The sequence below is a fragment of the Prionailurus viverrinus genome, chromosome D2 (assembly GCF_022837055.1).
Source record: "Prionailurus viverrinus isolate Anna chromosome D2, UM_Priviv_1.0, whole genome shotgun sequence".
NCBI classification, from domain to species: Eukaryota; Metazoa; Chordata; class Mammalia; order Carnivora; family Felidae; genus Prionailurus; species Prionailurus viverrinus.
Genome location: NC_062571.1, coordinates 34,528,410 through 34,548,726, shown reverse-complemented (window position 1 = coordinate 34,548,726; position 20,317 = coordinate 34,528,410). Strand labels below are relative to the sequence as shown.

The 20,317-nt window shown below is 36.3% G+C and overlaps 1 protein-coding gene across 5 annotated transcripts in view; it reads left to right on the top strand.

Annotated features, from left to right (window-relative positions):
• CFAP70 (cilia and flagella associated protein 70) overlaps window positions 1-20,317 on the top strand; it is a 100,208-nt gene that overhangs the window by 30,934 nt on the left and 48,957 nt on the right. For all 5 annotated transcript variants that reach the window (XM_047826237.1, XM_047826235.1, XM_047826236.1 and 2 more), the window contains 7 exons: window positions 1,781-1,880; window positions 4,628-4,762; window positions 12,206-12,376; window positions 12,557-12,637; window positions 14,203-14,294; window positions 19,388-19,448; window positions 19,765-19,959. In XM_047826237.1, coding sequence (XP_047682193.1) covers window positions 1,781-1,880; window positions 4,628-4,762; window positions 12,206-12,376; window positions 12,557-12,637; window positions 14,203-14,294; window positions 19,388-19,448; window positions 19,765-19,959 — 835 coding nt within the window. The remainder of the gene's footprint in view (window positions 1-1,780; window positions 1,881-4,627; window positions 4,763-12,205; window positions 12,377-12,556; window positions 12,638-14,202; window positions 14,295-19,387; window positions 19,449-19,764; window positions 19,960-20,317) is intronic.

The window sequence follows — 20,317 nt, the reverse complement described above, 5'->3', positions numbered from 1 at the left end:
AGCTCAGGTCATGATCTCGAGGTTCGTGAGTTTGAGTCCTGCCTCTGGCTCACTGCTGTCAGTGCAGATCCACTTCGGATCCTCTGTCCCCCTCTCTTTCTGTCCCTCCCCCACTCGTGCTCACTCGCTCTCTCGCTCTCTCTTTCAAAAATAAATTTAAAAAACATTAAAGTATTCCCTATATAATCATTCGAAATTTTGTGTCATATCTGAGTCTAGTTCTTATGTTGTGTCTCTTCAGTATTTTTTCTTGCCTTTTAGTATTCTTTGTAATTTTTTATTGGAACCTGGACATTATATATTGGGTGATAAGAAATGAGGTAATTAGGGTTTTTAGTGTGAAGTTTTCTGTTAATGTGGCTTGGAGCTGGGCTGTGTTTAATGTTTGCTGTAACTGTACGTGCTAGAGGCTTCAGTTTCCTTTTTTGTTCCTCCCTTGTTGTCTTTGAGTTTGCCTAAAAGAGGGTCTGTGTTTTGCAGCCTCTCAGATCCACTGTTTGTATACCAAAACCCTGTTGGTGTGGTGATAAGGTGTTTGGAAGGGGAAGTATTTTAAAATACTGTAATTAAACTTAGTATTTTATTTTATTTTTATTTTTTTTTTTTTAATTTTTTTTTTCAACGTTTATTTATTTTTGGGACAGAGAGAGACAGAGCATGAACGGGGGAGTGGCAGAGAGAGAGGGAGACACAGAATCGGAAACAGGCTACAGGCTCCGAGCCGTCAGCCCAGAGCCTGACGCGGGGCTCGAACTCACAGACCGCGAGATCGTGACCTGGCTGAAGTCGGACGCTTAACCGACTGCGCCACCCAGGCGCCCCTAAACTTAGTATTTTAATGGGTTTGACTGCCTGGCCTGTGGCAATCAGAAGTGTTTAATAGTATTTTTTACTTCTTATGTGAAACAGGAAGGCTAGACAGAACTAGAATTGTCTAATTGCCCTTCTCCTGCATCAGATAAGACTCTGGTAAAATAGTTTCCCTTAAAGGGTAAGCATTTGTTATGGGTAACACTCCAGGCATATTTCAAAATGCTTACTGTTCCCTTCTTCCTACTTAAGAGGATTTTTCTCATATCTTCACCATGAATATCTGAAGTGACTCCTTGTTTTAAAGCCAAAAAAGTGTGGAGTCTATAACTCTGGCTAATCCAGCCTCCAGCAATTTGTCAAAATTACCATTAAAGTGTTTCCACAACTTATTGACTCCATTGCTTTCTCCGACCTGTACACTGACGTCAGCTGTGATTCTCTGTACTTGCCTCTCCTCCAAATTTTATGGTGGTGATTTGCCCCATGAACTTAATTCTTAGATGGATCTAAGAAAGGTCATTGATTTTTCAGTTTGACCTGCTTCTTATTGTTGTTATGAGGACAGGAGCAACAACTTCTAAGCTCCTTACATGTCAGAGCTGACACTAAGTGCTACTCTATTTTCACAGTATAAACATATTTTATATGATTTGCATACTTGTCTGATTATTTCTTTAGAACAAATTACTAGAAGTGAAATTTCTGGGTCAAAGATTATGACCATTTTAAGGCTTTTGATTCACATTTACAGATTGCTCTCAACAATGTATAGTTTGCTTCTGCTAGCAGTACAGTAGAATTATTTTTGGAATTTTATAAATTTAGGAAGCTTAAAACAACCCACCTACCTAATAAAAATGTTTATATATGTTTGCATATTCCATTACTTTTAAAAAGAGTCTTCCCTTTAAACTATACTAACTTGATTTTTTCATACAATTCTAATGGGCTGATTTTTAATTTGCAGTTTTCAGAAGCGAATTGTTGATTGCCGCTTTTGGCCTGTAGAGATCACAAGAGTTCCTCTGACTACTGTACCCAAAGGGAAAGCTGCAAAATTTGATAAGGTAAATTTGTTCCCTTAATGATAGCTGTAGAAGAAATGCCTGGTCAGACCCAACCTATTATTCTGCTTCTTTATTTTTTAATTTTAAATGGTTATTTATTTTTGAGAGAGAGAAACTGAGCACAGGCAGGGGAGGAGCAGGGAGACGCAGAATCTAAAGCAGGCTCCAGGCTCTGAGCTGTCAGCATAGAGCCCAACATGGGGCTTGGATCCACGAACTGCAGGATGATGACCTGAGCCCAAGTCAGATGTTTAACCAAACTGAGCCACCCAGGTGCTTGTTATTCTGCTTCTAGTTCTGATACAGAAGGAATGTGTGAACTGATGTGGGTGCTCTCTAGGGTGACTAACTTAACCTGATTTGTCAAGTAGTTTCCTGGTTTTAGTGCTGAAAATCGCATGTCCCAGGAAGATCTCCTGTCCCTGGCAAATCAGGATGACTGGTCACCCTAGCTCCCTATTGTCCACTAAAAACTGTTTAGGCTTTATTCCTAGACATCCTATTTCCCTTTAGCTCTTTAAAATGGTTTTACTATAGGTAAAACCACACAAAATAGCCATTTTTATAGGTCAAAGTGGTTAAATATTGGGAATATGGCTCAACCTAATACATCTTCCTGAATTTCTTTTCAACATACCTACTTAAAATGTTTTAGCCTACTAATTAGAGTAATAGGGCTCATTGATGTACATTATTCTGAAAAGATCTAGCTTTGTGAGCCTAGAACATGTTCTCTGTTGTTTTATTTGTGCATGTCTGGTCTTTTCTGTTTGTACATAAACTCCCTTAGGGTAGGAATACTGTCATAGACTACTTTGTATCCTCTATAGTACCTAGCATGATTCATGGTATACAGCAGACAATTAACAAGTACCTAAATTCTTTTGATTTTTATTTATCTTAAACAAATTTTTTTTAATGTTTATTTATTATTGAGAGACAGAGAGAGGCAGAGCATGAGCATGGAAGTGGCTGAGAGATGGGGAGACACAGAATCTGAAGCAGGCTCCAGGCTCTGAGCTGTCAGCACAGAGTCCAACGCGGGGCTCGGACTCATAAACCTAGAGATCATGACCTGAGCCGAAGTCGGAAGCTTAACCGACAGCCACCCAGGCGCCCCCTTTTGATTTTTAAAATAGACATTTTTACATAATAAAAATACTACTGCCAGTAACCACTTCTCCCTTTGTAATATAAAATATACATTGCTAACTTTCCTTAGCAACACAATGTTATTATATATATGTAAGACTTTTAAATCTACTTTTTAAAAAAATTTTTCTTTTTTAATGTTTATTTATTTTTGAGAGAGAGACAGAGCGTGAGCCGGGGTGGGGTAGAGAGAGAGGGAGACACAAAATCTGAAGCAGGCTCCTGGCTCTGAGCTGTCAGCACAGAGTCCCACATGGGGCTCAAACTCATGAACTGCAAACCGCAAAATCATGACTTGAGCCGAAGTCGGATGCTAAACGGACTGAGCCACCCAGACGCCCCAAATCTAAATTCTACTTATTGTAATATGTGAAATCAAAGAGATTACTTTTAATTTTGCGGGAATTAAATGTGTTTTCTTTCAGTAAATTTTTTCCCTATGAAAGTTTTCTATGGCAAACCGTTAAAAATTATGTTAAGTTATATTTATTAACATGTTATTCATCTTTGTGATGGGGGTTTAGACAAAATTAGCGGGGCACCTGGGTGGCTCAGTCAGTTGAGCGTCTGACTTCGGCTCAGGTCATGATCTCGTAGTTGACAAGTTTGAGCCCCGCATGGGGCTCTGTGCTGACAGCTCATAGCCTGGAGCCTGCTTCAGATTCTGTCTCCCTCTCTCTCTGCCCCTGCCCTGCTCATGCTCTGTCTCTCTCTGTCTCAAAAATAAATAAACATTAAAAAAAAAAATTAGGTAAAATTAGCGATGGCAAATACAGAGTGGCAAACTATCATTCATCCTCCTTCATCCATGGCAGATATTACTGATTAATCAAAACGTTGTTTCTTTCTGAACCCAGATAAGGGTATAGAACCTTCGGGGCGCCTGGGTGGCTCAGTGGGTTAAGCGTCTGACTTTGGCTCAGGTCACGATCTCGCGGTCTGTGAGTTCAAGCCCCGCGTCCGGCTCTGTGCTGACTGCTCAGAGCCTGGAGCCTGTTTCAGATTCTGTGTCTCCCTCTCTCTCTGACCCTCCCTCGTTCATGCTCTGTCTCTCTCTGTCTCAAAAATAAATAAACGTTAAAAAAAAATAGAATCTTTCTCAATACAGTACTCTGAAACAACTCCACCAATTGTTTAGAATTTAGGCATATTAAAGTCTATTTAATATGATGATTTGTAAGATCCCTTTCATTCATAAAAATCTGTGAACTAAAGCTAAAAGCCACATCTTCTGATTTCTTTTCGTTGTTGTAATTATTTTACAAAGCTTCATTTTTTCCTAAGAAGCAATATTTTTAAATTGACTTTTTTAGTTGAATATATATATAATCAATTAATTTGAGCATGTGTAATCTGACTACTGCCTTTACTATTCATTAACACCGTTGATATGCATTATTGCAGTGATTGTGGTATTATTAAACCCATTTTGAAGATAAAGAAATGTAGATCCAAAATATCTATGTAACTGGCCAAGTCAAATAGTTAAGGAGCATAGCTAGTTCCTAAAGCCAGGTCTTTGAAAAACTAAGAACTCCATACCTTCTGCTACATTGCTCTACAGCACTTACAGCTCTCTGGTTTTATTCCTTTAGACTGATGATGAAAGTCAGCTTTCATTTCATGGTGTGGCTTATGTGAATATGGTCCCATTGCTGTATCCAGGTGTGAAGAGGATTCGGGGAGCTTTTCATGTTTACCCTTACCTAGACAGTACAGTCTATGAAAAGGTAAGAAAAAATTGTATAGAAGGTATTATCCTAATTTATCCTTTATGTATGTGTTTACTTACATCTTTAGCATACAAAACTTTGCACTTGAAGTTTGGAACCATTGGTATACTGGGATGGTAAATATAGCACCTTGCAGTCATTCTGTCATTGAACCTTAAAAACTTTAGGATAGTGAGGAGCACCCCAGTGGCTCAGTTGGTTGGGCATCCAATTTCAGCTTAGGTCATGGTCTCAAAATTTGTGGGTTTGAGCCCCACATCATTTTCTCTCTCAAAAATAAATAAAACATTAAAAAAATTTAGGATAATGAAAAGCCAAAAACTGGAAACAACCTAAACCTCCATGAACAGGTGAACAGAAAAACAAATTTTGTGGTATATCTATATAATGAAATCCTACTCAGTGATAAAAAGGAATGAACTATTGATACGTGCAGCGTGGATGAATCTCAAATGCATTATGTTAAATGAGAGAAGGCTGATAAAAGAAAGTATATAATGTATGATTTCATCTAAATAGAATTCTAAGAAAATAATCTGTGGTGACCTAAAGCTGACCAGTGGTTGCTTAGGAACAGGAATAGAGAGAGGGATGGATTACAAAAGAATGTGAAGAAAGTGTTAGGGATGATGGAAATGCTGGTTATCTTGATTGTGGTGATAGTTTCACATGTGTATACATATGTCATGTCAAAATTAATCAAATTGTATACTTTAAATATGTAGTTTGTCATATTTCAATTTTACTCAATACAGTCAGATACATAATCTTTAAGACAATGAAAGAAGTCTATTGTGTTAAGTATAGAAAACTTAAATCCATGAGCTGATTAGTGATTTTTAGGTGTTAAAATGTTAAAATCATCTATCTTTTTATCTGTCTATATGTCTACATATAAATATAGAATATATATATGTGTATTTTTCCCCAAACAAAAAATCAGTTTTACCATATTTTTCTTAGGAGAAATTGAGTCTTCGTAAAACACAACAAAAATAATAACAAAAACATATTACTATTTCATTATTATTAGGACAGCTATTTTTCAATAATGGAGTCATGAAAGACCTATCATCTATTTGCAAACCAACTGAGTAGTAAACTCTTTCTATATATTATTTATTTTTGAGAGAGAGAGAGAGAGAGAGAGAGAGTCAGAGCATGAGGGGGGAGGGGCAGAAAGACAGGGAGACACAGAATCCAAAGCAGTCTCCAGGCTCTGAGCTGTCAGCACAGAGCCCGACGCAGGGCTTGAACCCACAAACCGTGAGATTATGACCTGAGCCGAAGTCGGATGCTTAACCGACTGAGCCACCAGGTGCCTCAGAAATCCTTTGACTCAGAAATCACACTTATAAGGATGTATCTGAAGGAAATAATTTAATAGAATCAAAACTCCATGTTCACCCTTCAGTTTTAGTCTCTAGAACTTTCTCACGTTCTGTAATACAATTTTTAGCATTAGAATAGATTTGGCAATATTGAATGGTTTGCCTTCCTTTCTGAAAGTGTGTGAAGCATTACAAAGAAAAAGATGTGCATGGACTATGAGTACAAATAAAAATCTATATGTAGTGTTTCCAATTATTGCAATTACTGTAAAGAGTGTTAAAAATGTTTTGTAGAATACAAAGAGGGGAAACATCATAAGATTTCAGTTTGTCATCTGTCTACAAATACTATAAATCTTAACTGTTAGTGACAGAAATGTCCATCTGTTTTACTTACACTATTTGGTTTTCTTTGAAAACATGGCGTATGCAAAAGTATCTGGGTTAGGTTTGGCAGAGTGGAAAAGCAAATGAAATTTGAAAAAGACCTAGCAGTGATGAATGTCGCAGGGTGTAAATTAAAATTCCTAATGACATAAAAAACCCAACTCCGTATTCAGAAAAACTTTTTGGGATCTATGATAGCAAAAATTAAAAATAAGGTTTTTTAAAAAATTTTTTAACATTTATTTATTTTTGAGAGACAGAGAGAGATGGAGTGCAAGTGGCGGAGAGGCAGAGAGACAGAGAGACACAGAATCCGAAGCAGACTCAGGGCTCTGAGCTGCCAGCACAGAGACCCACGTGGGGTTCTAACCCACCAACCCTGAGATTTTGACCCGAGCTGAAGTCGGACACTCAACCAATTGAGCCACCCAGGCACCCCTAAAAATAAGTTTAAGGGGCGCCTGGGTTGATCAGTCGGTTGAGGCTCTGACTTCAGCTCAGGTCATGATCTCGCGGTCCATGGGTTTGAGTCCCCCATCGGGCTCTGTGCTGACAGTTCAGAACCTGGAGCCTGCTTCGGATTCTGTGTCTCCCTCTCTCTCTGCTCCTCCCCTGCTCATGCTCTCTCTCTGTCTCTCAAAAATGAATAAACATTAAAAAAAATTTTAAAAATAAGTTTAAAATGTCATAATAGAGAAAAGCTTAGAAAATGATTGTAAATAAAAATGATTCAATATGCATCTATTAAAAAAGATAATTGTTAATGCTGTGTAAATAGTTAAATGGAAAAAAAGAATGCCAAAATGTTACATATAGCACAGATAAAAATAAGTTGCAAATGAGTTTATTAACATTGTTAAATGTGAAAAATATAAAAGTAGAAGTGGCTATTAATTAAAAAATATGAACTCAGGAAAGACTTTCCTAGGCTTGAGAGCAATGAAAAATATAAAAGATTTAGATTAACAAAAAATGAATAGCTTCTATGTATAGGAGAAACCATCATAAACAAAATTACAATGTAACTGAAAAACGGGAGAATATTTGAATATATGTAGGAAAGATGGTTACTATTCCTAAAATATAAAGCACTTTATCAAATTGATAAGAAAAACACACTAATTTTGTTTTAAAGGGCAAAGTACATGAAACGGTACTAGACAAAAAAAGAAATGCCAATGGTCAATAAATAAAAGAAGAAGAAACATTTGGCCTTATTTAGAATCAAACAACTGCAAATTAAAATAATAATAAAATACCATTTTACCTGTAGAATTAGTCAATTCTTTAAAACATGGTAATGCCCATTGTTGGGAAAGGTATGATAAAGCAACTCTCATTCACTGCTAGAAGTGTAAATTGGTACAAACCATGAAAAAAATTTTGTCAGTATGTATTAAGAAGCTTAGAATACTTATATTTTTTTCCTGTAGCATTCCTACTTCCAGGAATCTATTTTAAAGGAATAAGTAGAATTGTATCCAAATTTTACTAAATGAAGATATATCTGAGGGAAGTAGTATATTATAATTGAAAGGTTATAGGCCTTGATGTCAGTCAGCCTCTAGTTTCAATTCCGGAATTAACCAGCTGGGTAACTTCAGGCAAGTGACTAAGTTTCTCTCAACTTTAATTAATTAATTGATTTATTATAAATAAATTTATTATAAATGAAGACAGTGCTTTTTTCCTAGAATTGTTTTACATATTAAATGAGATAAAATATGTAAGGTACTAGGAGTGTAGTACTAGGGGTGTAGTAGGGGTGATTGGAGACTATTGTATATACATTAAAAATTACCTTATGAAAAATTTTAAAACATGAAAGGATACATGTGATAATCTGTTAAATGAAAAATCAGGGTATAAAACTACATTCAATATGACCACAACTTTTAAAAAATATATAATCATAATTAAATATATGTGTATATATGTATATATATATATACATATAATATTGGAGAGGAAATCTTTCTGGCTATGTCTGAGTGAGAAGATTGTCAAATATTCTCCCCCCCACCACCAAAAGCAGCTGTAAAATTGGACAAATTGACAAAAAAACCATTCAGCACTCTGGAAATTGACCAAAGGCATCAACAAACTGAGAAGTATTAATGCATGAAAAACTATGGAGTTTGAGACTTTCTTGGTTAGGACTGCTTCTAAAACTTCCCTAAGTTGTTCCCTACTCTACTTCTTTAGCTTAACCAGTGCAGTGATTATTCTAGGGCAGGATAGGCTGTGAGGAGCAGCAACTTTGCTGCCATAGAAGAAGACTCACACAATTTGGAGCAGTGGATGAAGGACCTATGCCCAGCAATGCTGTTGGTTGAAATTTGTGGAGAGCAACCAACATAACTGAAATGAGAGTCCCAGGAAAGAGAGTAAGGGGCAGAAAAGATACATGGCAAAATAATGTCTAGAAATGTCTCATGTTTGATGAAAACATTAATCTACATATCCAAGAAGTTCAGAGGATCCCAGGTTGGATAAGCATACAGGCATCTACAACATAGACATTAGAGTTTACTGCTGAAAGACAAAGAGAAAATCACGAATTCAACAGGAGAAAAACAACTCATTGCTTATAGTTGCAATGTATTTAACAGCTGATTTTTCTTCTGAAACAATGGATCCAGAAGGTAGTAGAATAACATATTCAAAGTGCTCAATGAAAAAGCTAGCAATCAAAAAGGAAGGTAAAATAAAGACATCCAAAGATAAACAAATGTTGAAAGAATTTGTTGCTAACAAATTTGTCTTGTAAGAAACACTAAAGGAAGTTCTTCTGCTTGAAAGGATATGGCATTGATTGCTGACTTGAATCCACAGGAAGAAACAAAGAGCACTAGAAATGTCTAAATTTAAGTTAATATAAAAGATTTCAGAAATACAGTATGTATTTTTTTTATTTTTACTCTTAATTTCTTTGAAAGGCATTATATAAAGCATTAATTATATTGTTGGGTTATAACATGTATAGATTTAATTTGTATGATAATAGTAACATAAAGGAGGGAGGATAGAATGGAACTACAGTGTGCTAAAATTTCTACATTATACCAGAATTAAGTTAATATCAGTGTGATATACATTGTGATTAGTTAGGATGGCCAAGAAAATTGTGTGTGTGTGTGTGTGTGTGTGTGTGTGTGTGTGTACATATACATATTTAACATAATAGAAGGCATTTAAAGGAGGAACAGAGGAACAAAAAAGACAGAAGATATATAGAAAACAAATAGTAAAATGGCAAACATAAATGTAAATATTTCAATGATAACTTTATATGTAAGTAGTGTTAAATACCCCAATGAAAGGACAGAGATTATAAGACCACATTTAAAAAAAAATCAAGATTCAGGGGGCCTGGGTGGCTCAGTTGGTTGAGCATCCAACTTTGGCTCATGTCATGATCTTGTGGTTCATGGGTTTGAGCCCCACATCGGGCTGTGTGCTGACAGTTTGGAGGCTGGAGCCTGCTTCGGATTTTGTGTCTCCCTCTCTCTCTGCCCCTCCCCCACAAACACTCTGTCTCTCTCTCTCTCAAAAATGACTGATGAATGAATTTAAAACAAAATTTTTTTTAATCAAGATTCAATAATATGCTATTTAAAAACAGACACACTTAGATTCAGATACATGGAGATTGTAGCAAATGGTTGGAAAAAATATGCTATGCAAATAGAAAACATAACAGAGCGGAGTGGCTATATTTATATCAGACAAAATAGACTTCAAGACAGGAAGTATTACTAACAACATAGAGTGGCATGTCATAATGATTAAAGGGTCAATTAATCAGAAAGAATTTACAAAGTATTGTGTAAAATAAATATATAAATTATAAATGTATACACACCTAACAATAGAAACTCATAATACTTAAAGCAAAAACTAACAGAATTGAAAGAGAGATAATCTGACATTTAGAAATTTCAATATTTCAACCTTAATACTTGGTAGAAAAACTACATAGAAAATCTATATTAAACATTAACTTAGCGTACAACCCACAAAATCATTGTTTAAAATGTTTACTTATTTTTGAGAGAGAGAGAGAGAGAGAGGCTCTCACAAGCGAGGGAGGGACAGAGAGAGAGGGGAACAGGGGATCTGAAGTGGGCTCTGTGCTGACAGCAGCAAGCCCACTGCGGGGCTTGAACTAATGAACCATGAGATCAGCACCTAAGCCGAAGTTGTACACTCAACAGACTGAGCCACCCAAGTGCTCCCCTCAACAAAATCATTTTTAAGAACCTACCCAAGAGAACTGAAAACCTGCATTTACACAAAGACATGTATATGAATATTTATAGCACATCAGTGAAACTATCACCACAATCAAGATAAGGCAAATATCCATTTCCTGCCCCCCCAAACTTTCTTGTGTCTGTTCTTATCCTCTCATACCTCTGACCAGTCTTCCCCTCTTTGTTTTTTAGTCTGGCTTCTTTCACTCAGCATAAATTCTATTTAGACTTCAACCATGTTGTTTAGTTTAAAAAATGTTATGATTTTGGGGGACCTGGGTGGCTCAGTTGGTTAAGCATCTGACTTCAGCTCAGGTCATGATCTCATGGTATGTGAGTTTGAGCTCCGCGTGGGGCTCTGTGCTGACAACTCAGAGCCTAGAGCCTGCTTCAAAATCTGTGTGTCCCACTCTCTCTCTCTGCCCCTGCCCCGCTCACACTCTGTCTCCCTCTCTCTCTCTCTCTCAAAAATAAATAAATATAAAAAAATTATTTTAAAATGTTACGATTCTTCTTCATTTATCTATAGTTTGATTTTCCCATACAAAATTTTTAGGTTGAATTTTAAACTTGCCCTATTTTTCCAATTATAGTTGATAGGCAAGTAGTTATTAGATATTTCTTATGCAGAAATAAATTCTACCTGTTACAGATCAGGAATCCTAAATTCTCTCTTGTCCTGCAAGAGAGCAGACACTGACACAGAAATGAAAATGAGAGAGGCTAATGTCTGGGAGGAGACAAGAGCCCTGAACAGGGATTTTGTCTCCATATTTATTGAGTTCTCAAGATTTTACATACGTGGTGAGTGTGCAGAAGGAAACAGGAATCATTAACTCATATGTGTAAGAAGCAAAGGGTCTGGGAGGAAAGTAGCATTTAAAGTTGTGTCAAAGCACAGTAATATATTGGTGCCAGATGATAAGTTGTTTCCTGTAGGTGATACAACGGATTAGCTGTCTTCTTTAAAGTTTCAGATTGATGGAGCATGCAATTTTAAAGATAACAAGTTACTAGTTAGCTAGTCTAGCTAGCTAACCTTGGGGGCTTTAGCCCTGCAGCAGCTCTGGGCCCTAACCCTTTTTAACCCATTTGTGTAAATGTGAGGAATTCTTGAACCTATTTCCCATATCTACCACTTAAAGTTAATCTGAAATTATGTATCAAAAATTAAAAGTTTTCTAGGAACAAGAGTTACGAAACACCAAAACCAAGCGATGTTGAACAATCTCATTGTAATAATTTAAATGATAGGATAGAGAGCTAATTTTCTATGAGGGTTTTACCTGTTCAACAAGTATGGCAATTCAGTGAAGTTTTTCTTTTCCCTATTTCCCTCTGATTCTACAATGTTGAAATTATCTAGAAAACTAAATGTTTTTAAAGAATAATGTGAGTTACTTTCAAATTTGTCTCATTCACCTGTGATTCACTGCATTTTTTTTTGTTTGTTTGTTTCTTTTCAGACTAAATGTTTATTTAGCTTGTTCCGGGATACTGGCCATCATTTGATTCAGAATAATAAAATAGGAGGAATTAATTCTCCATTGTCTAAACTAGTTGTTTCAAAAAACCTGAAAGAAGATAAAGCAGTCAAAGAAAAGGATATAGAAGGAAGGCCTAGGCCTGGGGATATGGTAGGTTGTTGAGAAGGTGATGATTTTGCTAGTTTTGTTACATTTCACAGGCTTGTACTGATTATTGGGTGAATTGCATCAATTTAGTTTGCCTTTTGTTGCAACTTAATGATCATTGTTCCTGCCATTGGGAAGACCATGTAAGAATTCAGTTTTTGAGGCATGTTCATTTTCTTTCAGCAAGCACCTAGTATAAAATCTCAGAGCTCAGATACTCCTTTGGAATTTGAACCCTCTCTAAGCCACAATCCAGAAGGACAGGTAACTATGCATAAAGAGTTGGAAAATTAAGTTTAAATTCATCAGTTTTTTACTGAGCAAGATAGTATGGTATTGTGAAAAATTCATTATCTCAATTACCATCCCATATTTGCCATGACTAGTTTATAACTTTGGGTAAATTTCTTTGTCTTGTTGAGACTCTCTAAAATGAGCAGGTAGTACCAAATTAACCTTAGGTCCTTTCTAACATTAAAAAAATTATGTGTTTTAGTAATTCTACTGTATTATATATTAGAAATCATGCAGAGATGCATCATCTGTAGCATTTACTCATCTGCCCTCAAGACACTCAACAGTCTGGTGGGTGAAACAGATTGGTACATAACTAACCATAACACAGAATTTTGATGAATATTATAATAGAGGTACAAATAAAAGTGCTGTTTGGGCTCACATAATACAGATGAATCGCTCCTAGGATAAAGGCTTCATGGAAGAGCTGGCATTTGAGCTAAGTAGTGAAAGATGAAGAGAATAGTTTGCCGGATGAAGATGAGAGGGTAGGCATTTCAGGGCAAGGGAACAGCCCGAGTCAGGACACAAAGAAGGTAGCAGAATTTAGACTGTATCAGTTAATTTAGTGTATGGAATAGAGATGAAAATAAACGAGAATTTCTAGACGGAGGTGAGAAAGGAGAGAGAGGTTGTGTTGAGTTGTAGAAAGACTGAAAGATTTGCTAACAAGTTTGGACTTCATTATGTAGCTGATAAGGAACTCTTGAGCTTCATCTTGGAGACTCCTATTAATGGTTTTTAAGTCATGTAGAAATAAGACCTCCTATGTATTTCAGGGTAGAACTCTTGCAAGGAAGTGAAACAGAGAAAATGAAGTTGGGGTAGGGGCTTCAAATATTGGTTTATAGGTTTTTCTAATTGTACAGGTGAGTGTGTGATGATAGTTTGATTTAGGGAAGAGATTGTAGTAAGGAAAATCAGAAACTTGAAGAGGCAAGATTTGGAATTGGGGAGCTTTAAGGGTGCTGAGGAAGAAAAGCTAAAGATAACGCAGGTTTCAAGCCTCACTTTCGAGAAGGATTACAAAATCATAAGTCAAAGAGAGATCAATATAAGGGAAATGATAAATTTTGGACATGCTGTATTTAGGGTGCTGGAAAAAAATTTGGATAGAAATGTCCATCAAACTGCAGTTGGTAGATGGTGATGTGGATTCTGTGAATGGGAATGTCAGAATATTTCTGATTGGAAATGCTTGGACTTGGAAGATTTGGTGGCAGAAAGAATAGCATTCACTTAAAACAGTTACAAGAAAAGTATTGAACAAGTTAAACAGTGCTTCAGCTGAGGTAGAAGTTTCCAATAATAAAATTGAAAATCCTTTTATGCAAGAGATAACCACTGTAACTATTTTTCTTTCCAGTTATTTTTCTATATAAAGAATATTTTGACAGTCAAGATCACACTATATACGTATAGTTGTATATGCAATTTTCTTATATTGTATATGTTATCCTATGTTACTAAAATTTGTTCATAAATATCTGTTCTTAATGGAAAGAATAAATGAGAGAAAAATATCTTTACAGCAATATGTAGAAGCAGGCACATACATTGTGTTGGAGATTCAGCTGGACAAAGCCTTGGTTCCAAAGCGAATGCCAGAGGAGCTAGCCAGAAGGTGTGTAGCAATGGTTCTTATATTTATATATATATTTTTTGCAAAAACATTTTAGATATAAATAAAAGGAATTCAGATTGTCTCCGTAAATATAATTTCCCTAGACTAAGCAGCATATAGTTTTCTGGTTTTTTAGCCCAGATTAAGTTTCTTTTGTTATAGCTGTCTTCTTATTACAAAAGCAGTATATGCTCAGCATAAAAAAAAAAAAGAAAAATCAAGGGATACCTGGGTGGTTCAGTTGGTTAAGCGCCCAATTCTTAATTTTGGCTTAGGTCATGATCTCATGGTTCGTGAGTTCAAGCCCCAAATCAGGCTCTGTGCTGACAGTGTGGAGCCTGCTTGGGATTCTCTCTTCCCCTCTTTCTCTGCCCCTCCCCAACTCTCTCTCAAAAATAAATACATCAACTTAAAAAAAAGTCAAGATTTTGAGAAAATTGAGATCAGCAAGCATATAAAAATACTCAGATTTCTACTCACCCAGTGATAACCACTTAAAAATCTTTTTAAAATGTTTATTTATTTATTTTGAGAGAGAGAGAGAGAGAGAGAGAGAGAGAGAGAGAGAGAGAATCCCAAGCAGGCTCTGCATTGTCAGCTCAAAGCCTGATGCAGGGCTCGATCCCATAAGCCATGAGATCATGACCTGAGCCCAAATCGAGAGTCAGATGCTTAACCAATTGAGCCATCCAGGTGCCCCAGTGATAACCACTTTTAAAAAATTGGTATTTATCCTTCTGGAGTTAAAGTTCCTAAAATACACACATACACACCCATGTCACATATAAATAAGTGCAATTTTTAAAAAACTTTTTTTATATTGTACCATAGTGCTTTGATTGTGTTTCTAGGAAGTTGTCCATTTCATCTAGGTTATCCAGTTTGTTGATGTACAACTGTTCATGGTATTCTCATAATTATTTTTACCTCTATAAAAATGGGGAGTACTGTCCCCATATTTATTCTGATTTTAGTAATTTGAATCTTCATTCTTTTTTCTTAGTGGTTACCTTGGAAATAATGATGACCATCTTTTTTTTTTTAAGTTTGTTTATTTATTTGAGAGAAAGAGCAGTGTAGGGTCAGTGAGAGAGGGAGAGAGAGAATCCCAAGCACTAACAGTGAGGAGACCTATGCAGGGCTTGAACTCATGACATCATGACTTGAGGAGAAACCCAGAGTTGGATGCTTAGTTGACTAAGCCACCTAGGTGCCCCTATAATGACCATCTTAAACCTTTAACAATCTAATTGGAATAATACCAACTAAGTTTCAATACTATTCACCCTGCCTCTCTATATCTCCATCTTTCCCTTTTTATATTATTATTGTCACAGATTACATTTTTTATACATTGTGTGCCTATTAGCAAATATTTCTAATTACAATTTGTGCATTTGCCTTCTACAAACAAGTAAAGAGGGGGTTATTTTTATTTAAAAAAATTTTTTTACTGTTTGTTTATTTTTGAGAGAGAGAAACAGAGGGTGAGCAGGAGAGGGATACAGAAAGAAGGAGACACAGAATCTGAAGCAGGTTCCAGGCTCCAAGCTGTCAGTACAGAGCCCGATGTGGGGCTCGAACCCACGAACCGTGTGATCATGACCTGAACCACCCAGGCTCCCCAAACAAGTAAAGAGGAGTTTAAAACCAGAAGTACAATAATACTGGCTTTCATGTTTACCTTTACCAGTGTTCCTTATTCTTCAGTTACCTTACAGTTACTGACTAGTTGTTCTTTCATTTCAGCCTGAAGGGCTCCCTGTAGCATTCTTTTTTTTTTTTTTACGTGTATTTATTTTTGAGAAAGAGAGAGAGGGGGACAGAGGAACTGAAGTGGGCCCCATGCTGATAGCACTGAGCCCGATGCAGGGCTTGAACTCATGCTTTGAGATCATGACCTGAGCTGAAGTCGAATGCTCAACTGACTGAGCCACTGAGGCACCCCTCCCTTTAGCATTTCTTATAAATTAGGTCTTACTAATAGACTCTTAGTTTTTTTAAATATAATTTATTGTCAAATTGGCTTACATACAACACCCAGTGCTCATCCCAACAGGTGCCCTCCTCAATGCCCATCACCCATTTTTCCCTCTCCCCACCCTTCCATCCACCCTCAGTTTGTTCTCTGTATTTAAGATAGACTCTTAGTTTTTGTTTATTTTGTTAATTTCTTCTTCATTCTTGAAGGATAATTTGCTGTATATAGAATTTTTGGCAGGCATTCTTTTTTCTTTCAAAACTTTAAGTATGTTACTCTAGTACCTCTGGCCTCCATGGCTTGTGTTATTCTTTTTGACATTATTGAAATTATCTGTTTATCTTTTGTGACAAGTCACTCCTTTCATTGCTTTTTGAGTTTTTCTCTTGTCTCTGGCTTCTGACAATTTGAGTACAATTTATCTTAATGTAGATCTCTTCAAGATTATTCTGCTTGGAAGTTGTTATGCTTCTTGGATATATAGATTCATGTCTTTCTCCATATTTTGGGAGTTTGGGGCCATTATTTCTTCATAATTCTTTCTGCCCCTTTCTCTCTCTCTTCTCCTTCTGGGATTCTCATAGGGTATGTTGGTCACACACATTGTGTATGTTGATGGTGTACCACAGATTTTAGGCTCTCTTTACTTTTTTTTATTTGTTTTTCTTTCTGTTCCTCAGATTGTGTAATTCCAATTATACTCTCTTCAAATTTGCTCATTCTTTCTTCTGCCTGACCAACTCTGTTGAACCTTCTAGTAAATTTATCCTTTCTGTTATTGTACTTTTCAACTACAGACTTTCTGTTTGGTTCTTTTAAAAATTTCTGTCTCTTTACTGATATTCTATTTTCTTTCTGTTTATACATCATTTTCCTGATTTCTCTTTCCTTGTTTGTGGTTTCCTTTAGCTCTTGAGCCTGAGTAAATTGCTTTATTTCACATCTTTTTGTAGCAAGTCTGAGTGTGGACTTCTTCAGGAACAGTTTCTATAGATTCATTTTTTTCCTTTGAAAGAGGAACACTTTTATGTTTTTTGTACATTTTGTGATTTTTTGTTGTTGAAAACTGGACATTTGGATATTATACAAACTTTGGAAATCTGATTTTCCCCTTCCCCAGGGTTTGCTGTTCTTAATTGTTGAAGTTGTAGATTGTGTTTAGCCAGTGTGGGTTGGTTTATTTTGTTTGTTTGTTTTTTTCAGCCAATGTTTTGATTGAGATTTCCTTAAATGCCAAGATCTTAAGATAATCAAACAAATAAAAATAAAACAAAAAATATTTCTTTTGTCTGCAAATGATTCCATACTGGAGCATTCTTTTAACACTTAACAAGGCTGTTTACATTTCTGCCTCAACCTTCACTTCCTGCTTGCACTGGGACTATAGGTCAGTCAGTGGTGGAAGCTTGGGGTCTTCTCTGGTCTTTTCTGAGCATGTATCCTATCCTAGGATGTGTGCAACTTTCATGTTTAACGTAATGCTGTCAAGGTTCATCCATACTGTAACATGTATCAGTACTTCATTTCTTTGTTATTAAATTAGATTTCACTGTATGGATGTACCACATTTTTTCCCATTCTTTAGTCGATGGACATTTGGACAATTCTTAATACAACATTCGATAATGATTGTGTTAAAATGGAGGTCAACTGATGTAACTCCTCTGCTCAGAAACCACCAGTGACTCCCTGGCACACTCTGAGTAAAAGTCAAAGTCCTCACAATGGCCTACAACTCCTTACATATTCTGTATGTACTTTGCTCTCACTTTTTCAGTCCAGCCATACTTGCTTCCTGCTATTCCTCACACATGCCAAGCACATTGTTGCAGCAAAGCCTTTACACTTTCTGTTCTCTTTGCCTATACTTTTCTTATCCCAGATATCTACACAACTTGCTTCCTCACTTCCCTGAGGTCTTTCCTCAAATGTTAGCATCTCAGTAAAGTGTCTTGATGAAATGTGCTTCCCTACTTCACCTCCCTAGCTCCCAACATAGTCTATTTGCCTTCCTGCATTATTTTTCTTCACAGCACATATCACTAACATATTTATCTTAATTATATTGTCTTTCTTTCCCTGCTAGAATTCAAGCTCCATGAGGGCAAGAATTTTTATCTACTTTGTTTAATGCTCTATCCCCAGCATCTAGAAAAGTGACTGATGGATAATAGGCAGTCAGTATATATTTTGAATGAGTGAATAGATAACGTTGTCTCTGGAGAGGAAATTGGGTGCCTGGAAGACAAGGTTGTCAACAAGGCTAATAACAAGGAGACAATTTAGTATATGTTGTTTCATGCCTCTTAAGTTCTGAATCATGAATGTATTACCTATTAAAAGAAATAAAATTAAAATTAGAAATCAAGAGCAGAAATATACAATTACATATGACCTATTAAAGAAAAATTGAATTTGTGAATTTGATTATAAACTTTAAGGCAGTACTATATACTTCAGCAGGAATCTGAAGCTACAAGAAGGAAGAACTAGAACCTAATTTCCTCTAGTTTTTGTAAGGTCTCCTGAAAATGGAAGGTAGAAAGTTTAGCATAAGTAGGTTGACAGTGACAAAATATACTTTCTTACTCACCACAAACACTGGTATCATTATTGTAATTGAATGCAGTCATAAATTATGACCAAGAGTACACTTTTTATCCTCGATGGACAGGAAAGAAAAGCTTTCACTTGCCTTGTACCATTTGGATTTCCAAAACTTCATGCTATCAGAGACTCTTCTGAGTGCACCTAAAATCATAACACCCATATCTTTCCAACTCCTGAGTCAAACAGTCTCTTGAGTGCAATAGCAGTTTTAAAAAATGTGTGAGAGTAAAGCCAGGGCTCAAATTAGCCAAAAAAAGTACAACTTAGTTAGTTTCTGAGTAGCTGCTTCCTGGCTTCTTCCCTATCTAGTTCACAGCCATATACTGTTCTATGGTTCGCATCTAGGCTTTTATATGAGAGAAATGCACAGTGCTCAAGTATGATGTGGGAACAGACCTTAGATCTCCCTCGTATAGGCTCTTTGGAGGTATGAATAAGAGAACATAAATCTGCGGATCATTGTTTATTTTTTGTTGTTTTTTTTTTTTTTTTCCTGGTACAGGGTCAAGGATATGATTCCGCCAAGGCCGCCTCTTACCCGTCGGACAGGAGGAGCTCAAAAGGCAAGTGCCAAAGCTAAGGTGAAACTATAATAACATGTTGAGTATACCCATTTGAAAATAAGGCATGGACTCTTCAGTATGTTTTCCAGAAGGGGTGAGAAATTGTAGCTGCATATATTTCCCTTCCTGGTTTTGTTTGTGACCAGTGGCAGACAGTGAATAGTGTACAGTGTTTAGTCTTTGGCTGGTCTCTGAGCTGAAAAGGGCAATTTGTACCTAAAGCAGTATTGAATGTAAAACCCAATCCACTTTCAGACTTCCATTACACATCTTGATCTCTCTGAAGCCTCTTTCCAGACATTTTGTATTTTCCTAGGCGGTGAGTGACTACCACATGCAGATCAAAAATATTTCTAGAGCCATTCTGGATGAGTATCACAGGATGTTTGGAAAACAGGTGGCCAAACTAGGGAGTGATATGGATAGTGAAACCCTAGAGGAACAGAAGTGCCAGCTCAACTATGAACTTAACTGCTCTGGAAAATACTTTGCTTTCAAAGAACAACTCAAGGTAAATATTCATTTAATTATTCCATGGATTTTTATGAAGCATCTTCTCTACATTCTTAATTATAGTTGTCCAGCTATGCTTCCACATTCTTGCTAGCAATGTGCCTTATGATAGAATGCCACAAACTCTACTTGTGCAAAGCCTTGGAATGGTTCAGTATCCATTCCAAGTGTGAGCTTTTAAGAAACTAAGTCTTTACTTGAGGGGGCCAAGTTTTGAGACAGGTTTCATGTTGTAGGGATGAAACTTTGTACATGTTACTGATTCCATGACTACTCTGTCTCCCATTGCCAACCTTTCCATCGTCCACACAATCACTAAGATTTGAGAAATATTTACTTAATAATAATTTCCCAAA